The sequence below is a fragment of the Lotus japonicus genome, chromosome 2, assembly GCF_012489685.1.
Source record: "Lotus japonicus ecotype B-129 chromosome 2, LjGifu_v1.2".
Classification (NCBI taxonomy): domain Eukaryota; kingdom Viridiplantae; phylum Streptophyta; class Magnoliopsida; order Fabales; family Fabaceae; genus Lotus; species Lotus japonicus.
Genome location: NC_080042.1, coordinates 17,739,896 through 17,755,407, shown reverse-complemented (window position 1 = coordinate 17,755,407; position 15,512 = coordinate 17,739,896). Strand labels below are relative to the sequence as shown.

Below are 15,512 nucleotides of genomic sequence, written 5' to 3'. Positions count from 1 at the left end.
CCTAAGTGATGGAGTAAGGTGAAGTCGTCACTTCAGGAGGGGGACGCGACAGATTCATCCATTATTTTGCAAGGCCTGTCCAAAAGCATGAGTAGTATAATCAGAAAAGTCACAACAGATATATACTAACTAAGGGTGAAGCGGAATGCAAAGATTTTCAGTAGGGAGGCTTTTAATTTGACAGACTGTTATGAGCAAGCTCGCTTGAAAGCATGGCTTTGGATGAAATCCAAAAGTAGAAACTTTACTCATGCTGTGTCAGAATGGTTGAGTGAACCAATGGCATGTCTGGATGATTTGTAGTGGAGATTTCAGCAGCTTCTGTGTGTAGTTGGAATTCGTTGTTTTATCCAAGGAAAGAAGTTGCTCATCTCATGGTTATTTTCCAAGGTCTGGACAGGAAGTATAAAATGGTTACAAATTGGTGGTTTTATTATCTGTGGACAGCTTGGTTTTTTCTTGCTTTTGAAGGTTTGAGGACTGAAGGGAAATATTAATTTTGCACTCTGGGTCGGACCTTTATGAAGGTATCGTGGGAAGATGTGGTAATATTGATGGTTGTGCTAAGCTTGGACCCTGTTGGAATTAAATTCAAGTTCATCCCCAGTAGGTGGGTGCCTGATTATTGTTCTTTGACATTGGGCCTTGCTTTTGTTTTTCAGCCGGTGGGAGCTATTTGTTTGATTGGCAATATTGATCAAATAATTATGGTTGGGAATTTTTATTCAGACCCCCCCCCCCCACCCCTATTTAGACCGAAGGAAATTTCTAAAACCCGAAATTACCCCTTTCGAATGCACCTTTAACTAGCGTGATGGTCGCAGTTTGAACCTCATTTTTAGAATGCGACACGGACGCACACTGAGGATGCGCTGGTGACGCACTTTGAGAGTGCGTGTACAACGCACCGACCATTGACCATGAGTCAACAACCGGTAAAACTCATTAAGTGAGTCATTAAGTGCGTCGTTACAACCTAGGTCACCGCAGCTCTATAAAAAGGGCTTCCCAATCCTTCATTTTTCACACAAAATCTCTCTTCTTCCTCCCCTCTTCTATACTTTTCTTATGTCTTATTTTTAGGGGGTTTTGAGTGGTTGGGGATTATGTAGATGTTATCCCCAACATTAGCAACTTTGAGTACTTTGAAAGTGAAATTTCAAATTTAGAGTGCCAAAGTTGCTAATGTAGGGGTGATCATCCTTGCTCATCCTTGCTTGTTCAAAGTACTCAAAGTTGCTAAATAGAATAGGTCCACGCTCCCGTAGAAAATGCCCTCCGGCGGTGTGAGGTTGTGATGGAAACATCAAGGCTCACCCAGGCTCAGGTGGCTGCACTAGATCCATCCTGGATGCCGAGGAGGAGAAGACAAGGAAGAGGAGCTCAGAAGCCAAGGAAGAGGACCTGAAGAAGAAGAAGACTCCCTTCTGATTGCATCCCATATGTGGGTGGGTCATTGTACTTGTATATGTCAAGTACTAGGGTTAGGACTTAGGGTCTAAGGGTCATTGTACTTGTATGTTCGAAAACTTTGTAATTTATCATCAAAAAATTATGAATAAAGTCCTTTTCTTGTATATGATTATGTTCATATTTGTTTCATCGTGTTTCTGTTTCATATCTGGTTCTGGTTTCGAGTTGCAAATCGCACTCTCAGGGTGCGTCTTAGACGCTGCTCCAAGGAGCGTCTGCAACGCACCATGTAGAAGCGTCTAACACGCACCTTGAGAGTGCGATTAATTCAGAACTTGTGTCGTGTACAGGGACCCTGGCATGGAACATTGTTTGGGTGTTACACGTCGCACTCTCATGGTGCGTCTTAGACGCATCATAAGGATGCGATTGAGACGCACCCTGAGTGTGCGATGAGAAAGGAACTCTGCAACAGAAACGTTTCATTCAAAACAGAAACATTAAAACAGTAAATGTTACATGTTACCAATACAGAACAATTGGATGCCTGAATGCCGAATCCACCCACTGTAAAGACACTCCTGCTGAAAGGGCTAATCCACTCTATGCTCGTCATATGGAGTCCATATAACATTGTTATCCCTAAGGTCATCTAGGATTAGCCTCTTCGCATGCAGGTCCACAGTCCCCCTCTTGGTGACCCATTTGCAAGCTCGCGGGTCTTTCTCACTGTATTTCCTGTTCAGGTTTCTATCAAACAATGAAGCGGGGAAGTGCTCAAATATCCATGCCTGTAATCATCCAGTGTGATGGTCATCTCCCCAAATGGCATATGGAAAGAGGATGTATCCGGCTACCATCTCTCCACAAACGCTGCTAGCATGGTCTTGTCAACAGAGAGAAGGTTGCATGTCAACAAAGGCAATAGACCAGCAGCCACAACCCTTCTCTTTACATAAGTCGAAAAGCATTTTAACACATCCTTATGCTTCTTCTTATCATTCCCAAGCATAGCATTCCCATGGTGGTAGGTTTTCAAGACACCCCTATCAAGCACTTCAGCAGGTTTCTTGTAATGCTTCCACACCTCCAGTGACATATGTTGCTTGAAGCTCTTCAGCAAGGTATTGTCATAAGGCCCCCCAAGAAAGAATATGTCATCATCATCATCTTCCTCACCTTGATCTGCTTGTGTATGCCCGCCATCCTCTTCATCCTCCTCTTCCTCCTCCTCCTCCTCAGTAGAACCCTCATCCTCTTCTTCACCAGAACTATCCTCCTCTCCTTGACCAGAACCCTATTCTGCATCAACCATATCATCATCTTCAGGTTCAGGCTCCTGTACTTGTTCAAGTTCAGGCTCAGGCTCCTGTACTGCAGTGACAGCAGTCGTTGCACTACATGCACGCCTTTTACGGGTTGCCTCGTCACGCCTTTTACATGCTTCTTCTTTCTTTGGTAGGGCAGCGGTTGCACGCTCCTTACGTACCGATGTCGTGGGGGGGGGGGATTCTCCTTTCATTGGCCGGTGGCACATTCAAATTCTTTGTTCTTGCCATATCTGAACCAACATTGGAAACATAAGACTCAAAACATAACAAAAACATAGCATTGAAGCTTTGACAGATAAGGGTCTATGACGCACGTTCAGGATGCGTCTGTGTCACCCCTTAAGGGTGCGTATCAAGCGCACCCTTAAGGTGCGTGCATTCTAAACACGCACCTTCAAGCTACGACACAGACGCATCTACAAGGTGCGATCAAAACCATAACAGAATGGGCTGGGTCGCGTAACGAACCTGGGTTCCGGGAAGAATGTTGGGTTGTTGGCAGCAGAAGGTGGTGATGGGGGTGGAGGCAACTCCACACGGTTGCGGTGTAGCTGGCGTTGGCGGCGGCCGGCGGAGGCAGTGGAGGATATGTGTGAGAGAGGGAGGGAGATTTTGAATGAGTGAAATGTGTTTGGGGGAGGGGTTGAGGGGGGGGGGAGTTAGTGAGGAAAGTGAGAAGTTTTTTTTTAAACATGGGCATTTTGGACAATTCGCCAATTTTGAGGGGTCTGAATAGGGGGGGGTCTGAATAACAATTCTCAATAATTATATGGGATTCATTCGTTGGTGAATTAACTTCTGAACGGCTTGGCAGCTGGGTTTGGGGTGAGTTGTTAGATTTTTTTTTTGTAAACTTCCTCGAAAATATCCTCTTGACTTTTCAAAATAGGTACTCTTTTTCCTTTCTAGGTTTTCCCAAAAGGGTTTTATCCTAGTAAGGTTTTAATGAGGCATGTTTTGTAAAGTCTATTTTCAAGACGGTATTAGGTGGGTTAGTTTCAGCATTGGTAGGGTCTTTGTTTTTGTACATGTAATCTTTTAGCTTATCTATATATCTCTTCATCTTTCTATTTGTATTGGGTTAAAGTAACCCTTGTACTTCTATTCAATATAATTCTTATTGTCTATAAAAAAAAAAGTATTGTGTAAGTGTAAACCCCCCAACCAAGCCCCCCCCCCCTCCTATTTATCTGGTCGTGTGTCTTTCATCTCTTAAGGCTATGTTTGGCACACCTAGCTGAAAGATGAAAAGCTAGCTGATAGCTAAAAGCTACGTAATTAGAACAAAAATGTTTGAAAAAACTAGCTTTTGAACAAGCTGAAATTGTAAAATGACATACTTGTATAATTCTTTTTATATTTAACATTACTTTATTTTCACATTAATATCTATATGAATATTAATATTAAAATTATTATAAATAATTTAATTTCACTCAAGTATTTTATCATCTAAAAAAATATAATATTAATTTTCACTTATTTTATTTTCTACATTTTATTAAATTAAATAGAATAAAAAAATAATTTGTAATTTGTAATTTTTTATATTCTAAAGTAGTAATTATTTGTTTGCGGGAACAATGTGCATACGAGACAAGTGGAAATTTACTGTTTACAGAAAATAAAACAACAGGAAATTTTAGCACCATACAAAATTCATAAAACCTGTCATTATTCGTTTCCTGTAGCAAATGAAACAATTTTGTCTGTCCAAAACTAAGAAAACAATCCACATATTGGTCAACTTTCAAATAGGACGAAATAATACTCAATTGACGAAGTCGCTAGCTTATTCATTAACAAATGATCTATATCTTTTCTCTACAGACACAATTACAAAAACAATGACCAAAACCGAGAAAGTTGGGAAAAGGTCAACTATTTCTTGTCTTGATAAATTATATTTACATATACACAATATCTGTGAAAATAGCCAGTAGGGTCGTCTTTTTCTGTTATACCTGTTCGTTTCCCTTGAGAATATTGTACTTGCAAAGGGGACAAGTTGCATTCATCTTTAGCCATTTTACTATGCATGAAGCATGGAAATGATGATTGCAGGGAAGAGCATGGAGCTCTACTCCGTCCTCATATGAACAGAGGCATATACAGCATTCCTGAAAAGAAAACAGCAAAAATTTTAAAAAATAAACTCTCCTGAAAATTAAGTTGAAACTTAGCAGTCTTTTTTTCAGTTCAAAATAAAATGTTCTATATTCCTATTCAACGATAGCAGATTTTTTTCTCAAATTAATGAAATAATATTCTAAAAGGAACAAATACAAGCTTTCAATCTTGCATGAAATAACAGTACTATTACAGTATTAACAACATAATACTAGCCACCAAGTTCTTGCATGAAGGATCACCTCTGCCATGAAGTAACAGCCTCTAAGTTCTTGTTTATCTTTTATTTCCCAGTTTCTATAATAAAGATACCAAAAAATTATCCTTTATCCTTATTTTTCTATCGTTTGCCTTTTAGGATTTTTCAGATCCAAACAATTGGTCCAACCTTCCCTTCCTCTTTGCCTCTACCACATCTGTCGGATATCCTATGCATCTACCACGCAGCCCATCCACTTCCACCCAGTCGTTTTAAAGGATCTCTTTGCCACTACCGCACCTGCCGCCTTCCCCAAACACCCTGATACAGACCCGGTTACCAGGCCCAGATTTGGAAAGGTTTATGCTACGAGGCCCAAGCAGGGGCAAGCTGTCCCTGATGACAGCACCTTCTAGAAGCTAGCATTTCAAAATAACCACCTGATGAGGTGGCAGCACCCATGTGGGTGAGGGGGGGACCATAGAGAAATCAGCCTTAGGGAATATATGTTAGTTATGGAGAGAGAATCTCCTAGGCTGAATTTGGCTAGGACTTGGGGGAGATTGAGCACTCTCTAATTTGCTCATGTTATTTTCCTCTTTCCATATTCTCGGAAAACACTGCTTCTGGGTTCATTCCAGAGGATTCAGTGCTAATATAGTATTTCCAGTTCCTAATTCTTACTCTGTTTCTGGTACCTAACACACCCTCACAGTCTCTGTTCAGTCGTGCACTGCTCATAGTCATTGTTCATCCGTGTACTTTTCAAAGACTGTTCATCCGCCGTTTTGGGTTTTGACCGCCATGGATCCTCCTTTTTGGACTCAAGTCGACCTTCCATTGTTTGAAGGGGGTGGATCCGGTGTCTTGCATCGTTCGGAGGGACACAAGATGCAATTTGCATTCCTCTGCATGGAAGGGGAAGCTGCTCATTGATTTCGATTCTGCTGTTGTCAAACTCCCGATCTTACTTGGAATTCATTGATCCCACTCTTGCTTTGATGTTTTGGTCACGGCAGCAACGGTAACATTTGCCACAGGTTGAAAACTCTCAGATAGAGAGGTACAGTTGATGCTTAAGGGAGAAAATTTGAAGCTTTGGTGGCCCAAGTACCTAATCTTTCTTAAGAACTTTTGTTGGGGTATTTTATGGCGGGTCTCAGACTACTGGTTCGTATAGATTGCGTTCCTTCGTGCCATGGTGATTGCTCGGGATGTCGATGAGGAATTTCATCTTGCTGAAGAACAACCTCTCGCTCTAGAGGTTTCTTTTCCCCCGCCTTCTCATACCAGAGCGGGAATGGTGGCTAGTATTATGTTGGAAGGAGATGAACCCGAGGAGGAGTTGAAGCTTGATTGTCATCGAAGGGCAGAGAACAAGACAAAAGTTGAAGGCATTCTAACAACTATGACTTTCTGTGTTCAAAACATGGAATTGGGTGACATTGATTGAACATCAGAAAGTTTCTTGGGTTGAAGAGGTTCAACACAATCATTGACGCACGTTCCAGTGTCAATGTGTTCATCCATGTAGACTCGCACGACCATGAACTTGGGTGTTCCTTCGATTGATGTGACTGGGTTCTCATCGTTGATGGCGCTATGGGTCTTTACCAAGCGACCTCCTCCAATGCCGCCGCACATTGACATATGGGCACTTGCTGATTTGGCGTTTTACCATGATTGCCGCTTACAATGGGATCTAGGAGGAGAAGCTTTTGTCTAGTCTGCTAGCTTCCAACCATGACGACAAGGTTGATTTTTGGAGGGGAGTATTGTTAGGACCTAATTATTAGGGATTTAGATTTTTTTATTATTTATTTTTTAAGTTTTAGAGTCTATCTTAAAAGATCTTTTATTTTGGGGTTGGGTTGTCTTTAGATTTGGAGTATCTTTTATTTTAGGGATTATCTTTTATTTTGGCAATCTATCTTTATTTCTTAGGTTCAAGTCTAGGATTAGTCTATTATAAATAAGAGCTCCTTCATTAGGTTAGATTATGGAATTGAATTATTGAGTTGTGAAGGGAACCAGCCCTATTAGAAGAACCAGCCCTATTTCCCATTTTTTATAATAAAAATACCAAAAATTATCCTTTATCCTTATTTTTCTATCATTTGGCTGTTAGGATTTTTTCAGATCCTAACGATTACAGTCTATGAAAACTGAAATCTATTAAAAAAATATTAAGTGGGTGGGAGAAGATCTTTTAATAGTAAGACTGTAAGAGTGAGAGTGAGAGAGAGGAGAAGAAGATAGAAGGCGTGGGTGAAATAGAGTAGTGCAATTTTAAAGTGGGGTTTAAATCTGAACCATATCTGCTAATCCAATGGCTATTATTTAATGCTCTCACCTCTCACTATAACACACTCCTCTCACATTATCCACCTTCTCAAAATCAAGACAAGTTAGTCTATTTATAGAAAAGAAAGAATAAAACAACTTCTTATGCGCTCATTTTAATTTTACAGAGTAAAGTAGTAAACATTGTGTCCCATAAAGAAAGAGCTAATATCTATCTATCGGTTTTCTCCTCCCTCTTAATCATCATCATCGAAAAAGAAAAAAAAATTAGACTCTAGCTTTTTTTTTTTGATAAGCCTAAACCCTAGAGTAGACTCTAGCTCTGGTTCATCAAATAATAAATTAGCAACTTGAAGAATTTCACTCTCATCAAGTGATCTAAACTCATTCCCACTATATCATCAATGTCTTTCAAGTGTCCAGCCAACAAGAGATGTTGGCTCAAAGTGTGCAAGCCGTAGAAAAAAAATTTACTCAGACACCACAAAAAGGTGTCTGACACGTAAAGTACGAGTGTCAATGTTCTTTAGAGACATGCGTTCGTGATTCATAGTTCTACATCAAACTTATTAAAACAACAACAACAACAATAATAATAATAATATTGCCCAAGGTTGTACCTCTAGCTCTTTAAAAATAAAAAGTTGTAACCTCTTTGTAGCTTCTAAATTAAACTTACTAAAAAAAGGACATAACTCCAGCAGTTGTTTCTTTGACTCAAATTTAAACGTCTTAGTTTTTTCTCAAATTTCTAAACCACATATTTTATAAATTAGTTCACAAATGCAAACCAAAATAAGCCTTCCGGAACCTACTATATGAAGTCTGCAAAGGCAATATCAGCACTCAGATGTAGAAATTTGATTAGTTACCTTCCCCTTTGGATAACTAGATTCACATACATACAAACACATTGAGCTAAAGTATGAACTTCTATGTGCTGTGACCAAAATAGAAAATTAGGGAACCATTCATTTCTATTCTTCAGAAGTAGTAAACACTAGACTGAAATAAATTATTTGTTTAAGGAAAGCATACCGCATCCTCAGGTAAAAGTGTTCTTTCATTTGCCAAGTAAGCACTGCTGGTTTCTGTGGGAACCATTGATCCGGCTCCACCACTAGGCTTTTCCTCATTGTTTAGTATTTGAAATCTGTATTTCGGAAGTATACTAAGATCTGCTTCTGAAGCACCTTCCTATATTTCTCTCAAAATGAGATAACGAAAACAATTAGAAGGCACACATGTTGCCTGACATTTAATTTTTATTTTATCCATACCTGTCCAGCAACAGCATAGAGAATAGCAATGATGCAGGGCAAGCAACAACAGAGAGCAATGCCAATCAAGCATGCCAAAACAACACAGAAGATGGCAAAGAATACATCAAAAGCCAGAAAAACAACAGCCAACCTGCAGAAGTCAAAAACAGATATTTTCATACATTAACATCAACAAAATTCACCATACAATCCATAAAATATTGTGATCCAACCCAGATATACTCAACATCACCTTTTTTTCTCCATTTCTTCTAATCAATAAAAATTAATGAAACCAATTTCCTTCTTTGAAGGATCAACTGGGTGTCACTTCAAGGACCATATTTCAAAGTTGGCCTTAAATAAAAATTTGAAAAGAAAAACCTCTTTGAAGTAAAGATTAATATTTAGTCAAGTGTTTCACTAACTTGAAATATTGTACATAAGAATTTTTTTATAATTATAAATCTATTAAATATAACACATGTCTGAATATTAGCAAAAAAGAATCACCGAATTCTCCATTTTTCTATTATCCAAAAGAAATAATTGAAAAGGAGCTTGTGATGTATTTTGTAAATAGACACATCCCCACCCCTCCCCCCGCCCACAAAGAAAAAAAGACTTATGAAGGAGAAAATTGTTCAGGCACCTGAACAAATAGCAAATATCATGTGCATGCTGCGAGTTTACAAGTGTACATATCAGACTATAACGGGCTTACCAGTACAACCGTGGGGCATCCTGCATAAGCATATCACCACCAGAGACAACCCAGTAAAAGCCCACCATCCACCAAATGAATGAAACCCCAGTATTTATTGTTTCACATCGTTTTGTGAATCTGTTTAGCAGATGACCAAAATCAGTGTCTACGAATTTTAATTGCATGCCATTCAAATATGTATATGATAATAAGCCACAAACCGCAGATAATACTAAAGTAAATTAACATGCTTCAGCAGCCAGGGACTTAGAATAGGAACAGAAATTTTATTTCCTTCTCCTAAGGTGTATGGTAGTCCTGACTCCTGTCCTGGGGACTGTGGTTAGTCCTCACATTACATTATGTGAAATACAACTTCTGTGACAAAATTATCAGCCGAAGGATCCCATTTACTGATCTTAAAACAAACATAAAACTTTCAATGTAAAAAATTAAAATTATTACCAGATATTTACCAACAAATAATTTATCAGGACTAGTAATAATTGCAAAAACTAAAATAATATATTAACACAACACATTATGAAAAACTGCAACGCACCATTAGTTATCTTGGATTCTCAGTCTCCCTCAATCAATTTATCTTACAACAACTTAGTTCATATAAATATTACATCAATATCTTCAAGTAGTCCACAGCAAAAAACTCGGGTCCAGGGTCTCAGACACGACTCTCCTGTATTATTGGCAATCCCACAAACCCGTGTAGAACTAGAGCTTAAATAAAAAGGAGTATTTAAAAGTGACAATAACAATTGAAATTAGACCACTCACTAAAAGAAACATTTGACACAGATGGAATTGAACAATGTAAAACATCGCTCGCTTTTGTTTTCTTTGGTTCAATCTTTTAGTGAAATTCTTCCTATTCTACTTTCAATATGCTCCAAATATAGCAAAAAAGCTAATATTTTAGATATTATTCAGTTGAAGGGATATGGAGGAGGGGGAATGAAGACTTAACCTCCCCCTCCAAGTTTTGCCTCCCCTACAAACATGTGGAATGGAAGGGTGCGAGTGAAAAAGACTTAGTAATTTATTGACTATGTTAACTAAAACATCCGTCATTATTTTTCTTTAATTGCAAAAATGTTCTTATATATATTAGTATTAACAAAGACAAACCTATATTACTACAAACATGGCTTCACGTTAAGCAAGCATTTACTCTAAAGCTGTTTTATATCGGACTAAGTCAGTCATATTGACGTTTTAACTAAAGTTTCTCAATGTCGTCTGTAACATCCCGATCTAACGACTGGCCTCACGGTAACAACACGAGTCTTTTCAGTGCGCTTTGTCCTCACTCGCGCACTTCCCGGGAAAACTTCCCAGTCCCGATCTGACGACTGGCCTCACTTCCCGGGAAAACTTCCCAGTCCCGATCTGACGACTGGCCTCACGGTAACAACACGAGTCTTTTCAGTGCGCTTTGTCCTCACTCGCGCACTTCCCGGGAAAACTTCCCAGGAGGTCACCCATCACGATATTGCTCCAAGGCAAGCACACTTAACCATGGAGTTCTTATCAGTTGGGCTCCCGAAAAGAAGTTGCAACTTGTTGTTATGAGTAGTACCAATCAAATCTCTTATGCCCTCCTCAACTGTATAGTCCATCCCTACACAGCCACGGAATACCTCTTGTTCGGGTGTGGTGCGTCCCTCCACATAGAAGGCGATCAATCCTCGCCCTTCTCAGCTCAGGGCGTCACATCGTCCCTAACTAAAGTTTCTCAATGTCATCCGTAACTTTTAAACAAGCATTTACTCTAAAGCTTTTTTAAGTAAACTCTCAACGTCATCCCTAACGTTTTCAAGCACATCAAATCAGTCCCTAGCTTAACTTACTTAGACCTAACATATGATAGTGTGGGGTATCCAAGAGCATATGTGATGTGCCGGATATTGTCATACTCTAGGCCTAAAAATGTGACTTCTTTATGTTAGGGATTAATCTGATGAGATTAATTTTAATAGGTGTGAGAAGGATGATTATTGAGGATTTATTTGTTTTCTTTCTTCCACCTACTCAAATGATATAACAGTAAATTACATTTATTTTCCTTTCCCCCCTCTCCCCCTCCCCTGATTTGAACCTTTAGTGTTAAGTTTTGTTCCATTAACATGTCAATGAACCAAGACTCTCAAATCTTGAGTTGTTAGCAAAGTTTCAAAGCTACAAAGTATAAATGTTTTTTTTTTTAATTAAATACCTACAAATGCTAACTTAATAAAAAGAAAAATGAAAAGATTAATTTAAATATATAAAAATAAAAAATCCACATAGGAATTAAGTCAAACGTACCCGGAGCGAGACGAGTTCGCATCGCCGTCATCGCTGTCGCTGCCGTCAGTACTTCCGGCGTCGCTCTCCACCAGCCTCCGCCGCCGCCTCGAGTCCCTCCGGCTCCGACGCCGGTACTCGAACCACACCAGCACGACATGCAAGAGGCACTGCAGCGCGTAGCCGACAATCCACAGCCGGATCGGCGTGTTCGGTTGCTCGCCGACGGTGCAGGCAAGCATCGCCGCTGATACCACCACAAACGCCATGTTCCAAGACATGTCAAGCGCCACCACCGGCTTCGAGTATCCCCAGTCGGCGCGCCGCTCCTCGAGCTCGCGCGCCGCTGTCTCCCGCACCAGCACCGACGGGCCTCGTCGGCCAACGGCGCGACCGAGAAGGAGCGCGAGTGTGGGTGGCTGGCCTCCGCCGTCGTGGCGCGAGCGGAGTAGCGGTGCCTGAGGCTCCTCCTCAGGCGTCTCCGTCGTGGCGGTGGTTCGTGACGACATTCTTAAAGCTAGAGACACCAAGAGCGCGTTTGCATAATTGAAATTGAGAAAAGGAGAAGGCTTCAGAAAACACGTTTGGAGTTGAAAACTGGAAATTAGAGTGATTCAATTTCAAATTTCAATCAACTGTGTGCGAGTGGAACTGTATTAATATAAGTGAAGTGATGATGGAGAAAAGAGAGGGGAAATTGAAAAGAGGGTAAGGGATTGTTTGGGTGATGCGTTGAAAGGTGGATGAGGAGAGAAAATTGGTTGTTGAAGGTAAGAAGAGCTCAGACGGTTGGAGTGTGTTATTGCAACTTATCTCTTGTCTTTAACCTCTTTCTAATTACCGTTCTAGCTCTAGGGATTGAAGGACAGTTATGCCCATTAGTACTAAAACCCTATTCTAGTGAGGAGGCTTCATCATTGCTCTGCTCATGATTTATTTTCTGAACTTTAGGCCCAGTTCGGGGTGGTTTATGGTTTTATGTTTTGCAATTTTTAAAATTCAAAAATTGTTTTCAGTTTTACAAATTCATGTTATATATCTATTTTATCTTATTATCTGAGATATTTTTTTCCCTTATTTTTTTCGTATTTTTGAGACATCATTTTTATTTTCTTAAGCTTTTGGAAATATTATCTATTTAAAAACTTCGGAAAAAAACAATTATCCTGTTTAAAAACATAGGATAAAAACTTAGGACTCAATTTACACAAGACTAATATATCTATTTGCATAAGCTCAATTGTCTATTCAATTTGCACAAAGCCAAAATGTTCGTCTGCATCAAGATCTGTCAAATGTGCATGGAGTCAAAGCATTTATAGAAATCATCAAGAAGCAAGATTTACAAAGACATATCATCTTCGAGATATCAAACAGAAAGAACTCAACTATATACAAGCATGGAATATCTGCCAAACAACATACAACATGAAGCACCTATTTTATGCCAAAGATATAAGACATTTATCATATGTGAAAGTCAAAACTCTTTTAAAGCATAGTACACTACATCATAGACACGTTATACGAAATGTCTAGTATGCTAAAAGAATAATCTTTGGAAGACATAACCTAATGGAAGCATGGTACACCATATGAGTAGCACGGTCAAAGCCAAGGAGAAGAATCCTCTAGTATGTTGAAATTGAAAAGGCATCTTTCTTTCAAGAGAACACTCTACAACGTTAAAAGAGAAGCAATTCATCACTTCAAAAGTTTTGTCAACATAGTCTTTTTTTACTAAAGGAGAACTTATACAAATCTTCTAGGCTATTGTTCACATCACCTTATTAGAAGTGCTCCTTTTCATAAGTTGTAAAATTTCAAATGCACAGTAAGGAGACGTTTGCATGAGTGAAGAAAAGATCCATTGGAAGCAAAGAGACGTTGGGATAAAAACGTTAAAGAGGACCTCCCTCCCCTCTCCTTCCCTCCCTCCCTCCATCCCTCTCTCTCTCAAAACATCTCAAAAAAGAATGTATATAAGGAACTCTTGAATATCAGAGAAGATAGAACTGATTATTTTCAACTTCAACAAAATCAAAGAGCATAGTTAAGTACTCTCTCCACATACATAGAGAACCACATGTACATTATCCATCTTTGTAAAAGCCTCTAGGTACATCCATAAGAGTCAAATTTCAATCAAGTACTATAGATAAAATTGAGCTTAAGCTTTCTACATCGGAGAATCAAAGTAGAAGAAAATCCTTCCTCCAAAGAATAAGAAGTTCTAGAGAATACAAGGAGAAGTCTTTGGTAATACTTTTAAGGTGTTGTCCTTCAAAAGACTTGACAATGAGAAGTCCTTGAGAGTACTTGTAAAGGAGAACTCCTTGATACTTGGCTGATTAGTGGAAACTGTTGGTGGATATCAATGACTAGATGTAGCTCACATTGGGTAAACCAGTATAAATCTCCGTGTTCTTTCGCTTTTCGTTTCCCTTTGTTAATTATTCTGTATCTCTATCCATTGCCACTAACAATGGGGAATATTTGAAAATTATTTTTAAGAAGTACTTTTGTTTACTAAAAGATTTTAAAGACACAATTCAACCCCCTTATTATGTCGATGTGTTTATTTTCACATGACTTCTCCTTACACAAGTATTGTCAAGGACTTGTCCTTACATAAGTATTCATTCTTCCAAGCCTCTGTAGGTTTCATAACTTGGATAAAAAGTGTTAGGTTGTTCTACTTTGAGTTCTCTCTAATAAAATGACAGTAGAACATGTAAGCTTAAATGCTCTTGTGTTTCTGCTAAGTATTTAAGTTGAAAGTGTGCACTAGCGTATTATAAATGAAAGAATGAAAGACTTAAGCGATGAAAAACTCGTGTGAGACATACAAGAAGTGAACTAGTATTCTTGTAACCTTTATATAGTCCCTCTTGAAAATATAACTGTTGAGGAATTAGGGTTTAGGTCTTCTCTTCTTCAACAAGCTTCAAATGGCTTATGAGCAAGCATTTAATACATATGTATGTTGCTTGTACGTGAGATCTTCACTAGGAAACACAGGTGAGATATTTGCCAAAAATTGTAGTATGAGAAGTAGTTTTCTCTAAAATGTTGTAATGTTATGGACGAAGAAGAAACGAGCATGTAGTAGAGAATAGAGATGGATGACACTAAACGCATTGAGAGATCGAGTTGAGAGGAAGATGTGGGCGGGAGAGAAGTGAGGTGTGAGTGGCTAGGGTTACAAGTATTTTTAGGGTAAGAACCAATTTATAAGTGAGGTGAGATGACAACGGTTAGGATTACTGAATAATGAATACACTCACTCACATGGGCCGCACAAAGATATGCTCACTTAAAGCCTAAAATTTTGCGGTTTAGTTTGGGGTGCTGATGGGTTTTAATATGCACACTCAAAGCCGAGCCTTTACCCACTTTTTCCTTTCGCCCAAACAATTGATGTGACTTTTTTTGGTCAAAGGTGAACATTTCATTGAGAACATGGGCCAGGCCCAAAACCCAAAAGGGTAGTACAACTGGTTGGGCAAGCCCACAGAGAATTACAAGTCAGTTTCTTACACTTGAGCTCATGACTCCTGTCTACACCTAACCCAAAGTTAGAGCTAGGAGGTTAATAACAACTACTTGCAAAAACAAACAGGCCCAATAGCACTGAGCCCATAAAGACTGGGTCAGACAAACCCTAGCCTTCAGGGTCTCCAAACCCTAACCAGGGTAGCGGAACAGTAGCAGTGGTGGCGGAGGATCAGCGGCGGCTCCATAGCTCAAATCCAAAGTAGATCTGCTGCAAACAGAAGAGAAAATTTGATATTCACAGCTTTAAACGTCACTTCTTATACCTTGCCGGCTCTGCCGTCAGCAATCTCTGCTACAAGACTATC

The 15,512-nt window shown here is 39.3% G+C and overlaps 2 protein-coding genes across 2 annotated transcripts; both read right to left on the bottom strand.

The window, feature by feature from the left end:
• Positions 1-2,006: 2,006 nt before the first annotated feature.
• Positions 2,007-2,935, bottom strand: LOC130736159 (uncharacterized). Its single transcript, XM_057588004.1, has 3 exons — positions 2,759-2,935; positions 2,271-2,710; positions 2,007-2,151 (listed from the first exon to the last, which is right to left on the bottom strand). Exons 1-3 carry the CDS (start codon positions 2,933-2,935, stop codon positions 2,007-2,009), a joined length of 762 nt encoding a protein of 253 aa, XP_057443987.1.
• A 1,574-nt stretch (positions 2,936-4,509) lies between these two features.
• Positions 4,510-12,563, bottom strand: LOC130737716 (E3 ubiquitin protein ligase RIE1-like). The gene is made up of 5 exons (XM_057589546.1): positions 11,671-12,563; positions 9,364-9,483; positions 8,658-8,790; positions 8,416-8,574; positions 4,510-4,864 (listed from the first exon to the last, which is right to left on the bottom strand). The coding sequence occupies exons 1-5, from the start codon at positions 12,156-12,158 to the stop codon at positions 4,703-4,705; spliced, it is 1,062 nt and encodes a 353-aa protein (XP_057445529.1). The 5' UTR covers positions 12,159-12,563; the 3' UTR covers positions 4,510-4,702.
• Positions 12,564-15,512: the final 2,949 nt, after the last annotated feature.

Excerpts from the sequence above, each read along its gene's own strand:
- LOC130736159 (XM_057588004.1), bottom strand. The coding sequence starts at position 2,935 with ATGAAAGGAGAATCCCCCCCCCCCACGACATCGGTACGTAAGGAGCGT. Across the intron at positions 2,711-2,758 it reads CTGAGCCTGAACTTGAACAA|GGTTCTGGTCAAGGAGAGGA; the intron begins GTACAGGAGCCT and ends GATGCAGAATAG. Across the intron at positions 2,152-2,270 it reads GCAGCGTTTGTGGAGAGATG|GAAATACAGTGAGAAAGACC; the intron begins GTAGCCGGATAC and ends AAACCTGAACAG.
- LOC130737716 (XM_057589546.1), bottom strand. The coding sequence starts at position 12,158 with ATGTCGTCACGAACCACCGCCACGACGGAGACGCCTGAGGAGGAGCCT. Across the intron at positions 8,791-9,363 it reads GATGCCCCACGGTTGTACTG|GTTGGCTGTTGTTTTTCTGG; the intron begins GTAAGCCCGTTA and ends TGACTTCTGCAG. Across the intron at positions 8,575-8,657 it reads TCTATGCTGTTGCTGGACAG|GAAGGTGCTTCAGAAGCAGA; the intron begins GTATGGATAAAA and ends AGAGAAATATAG.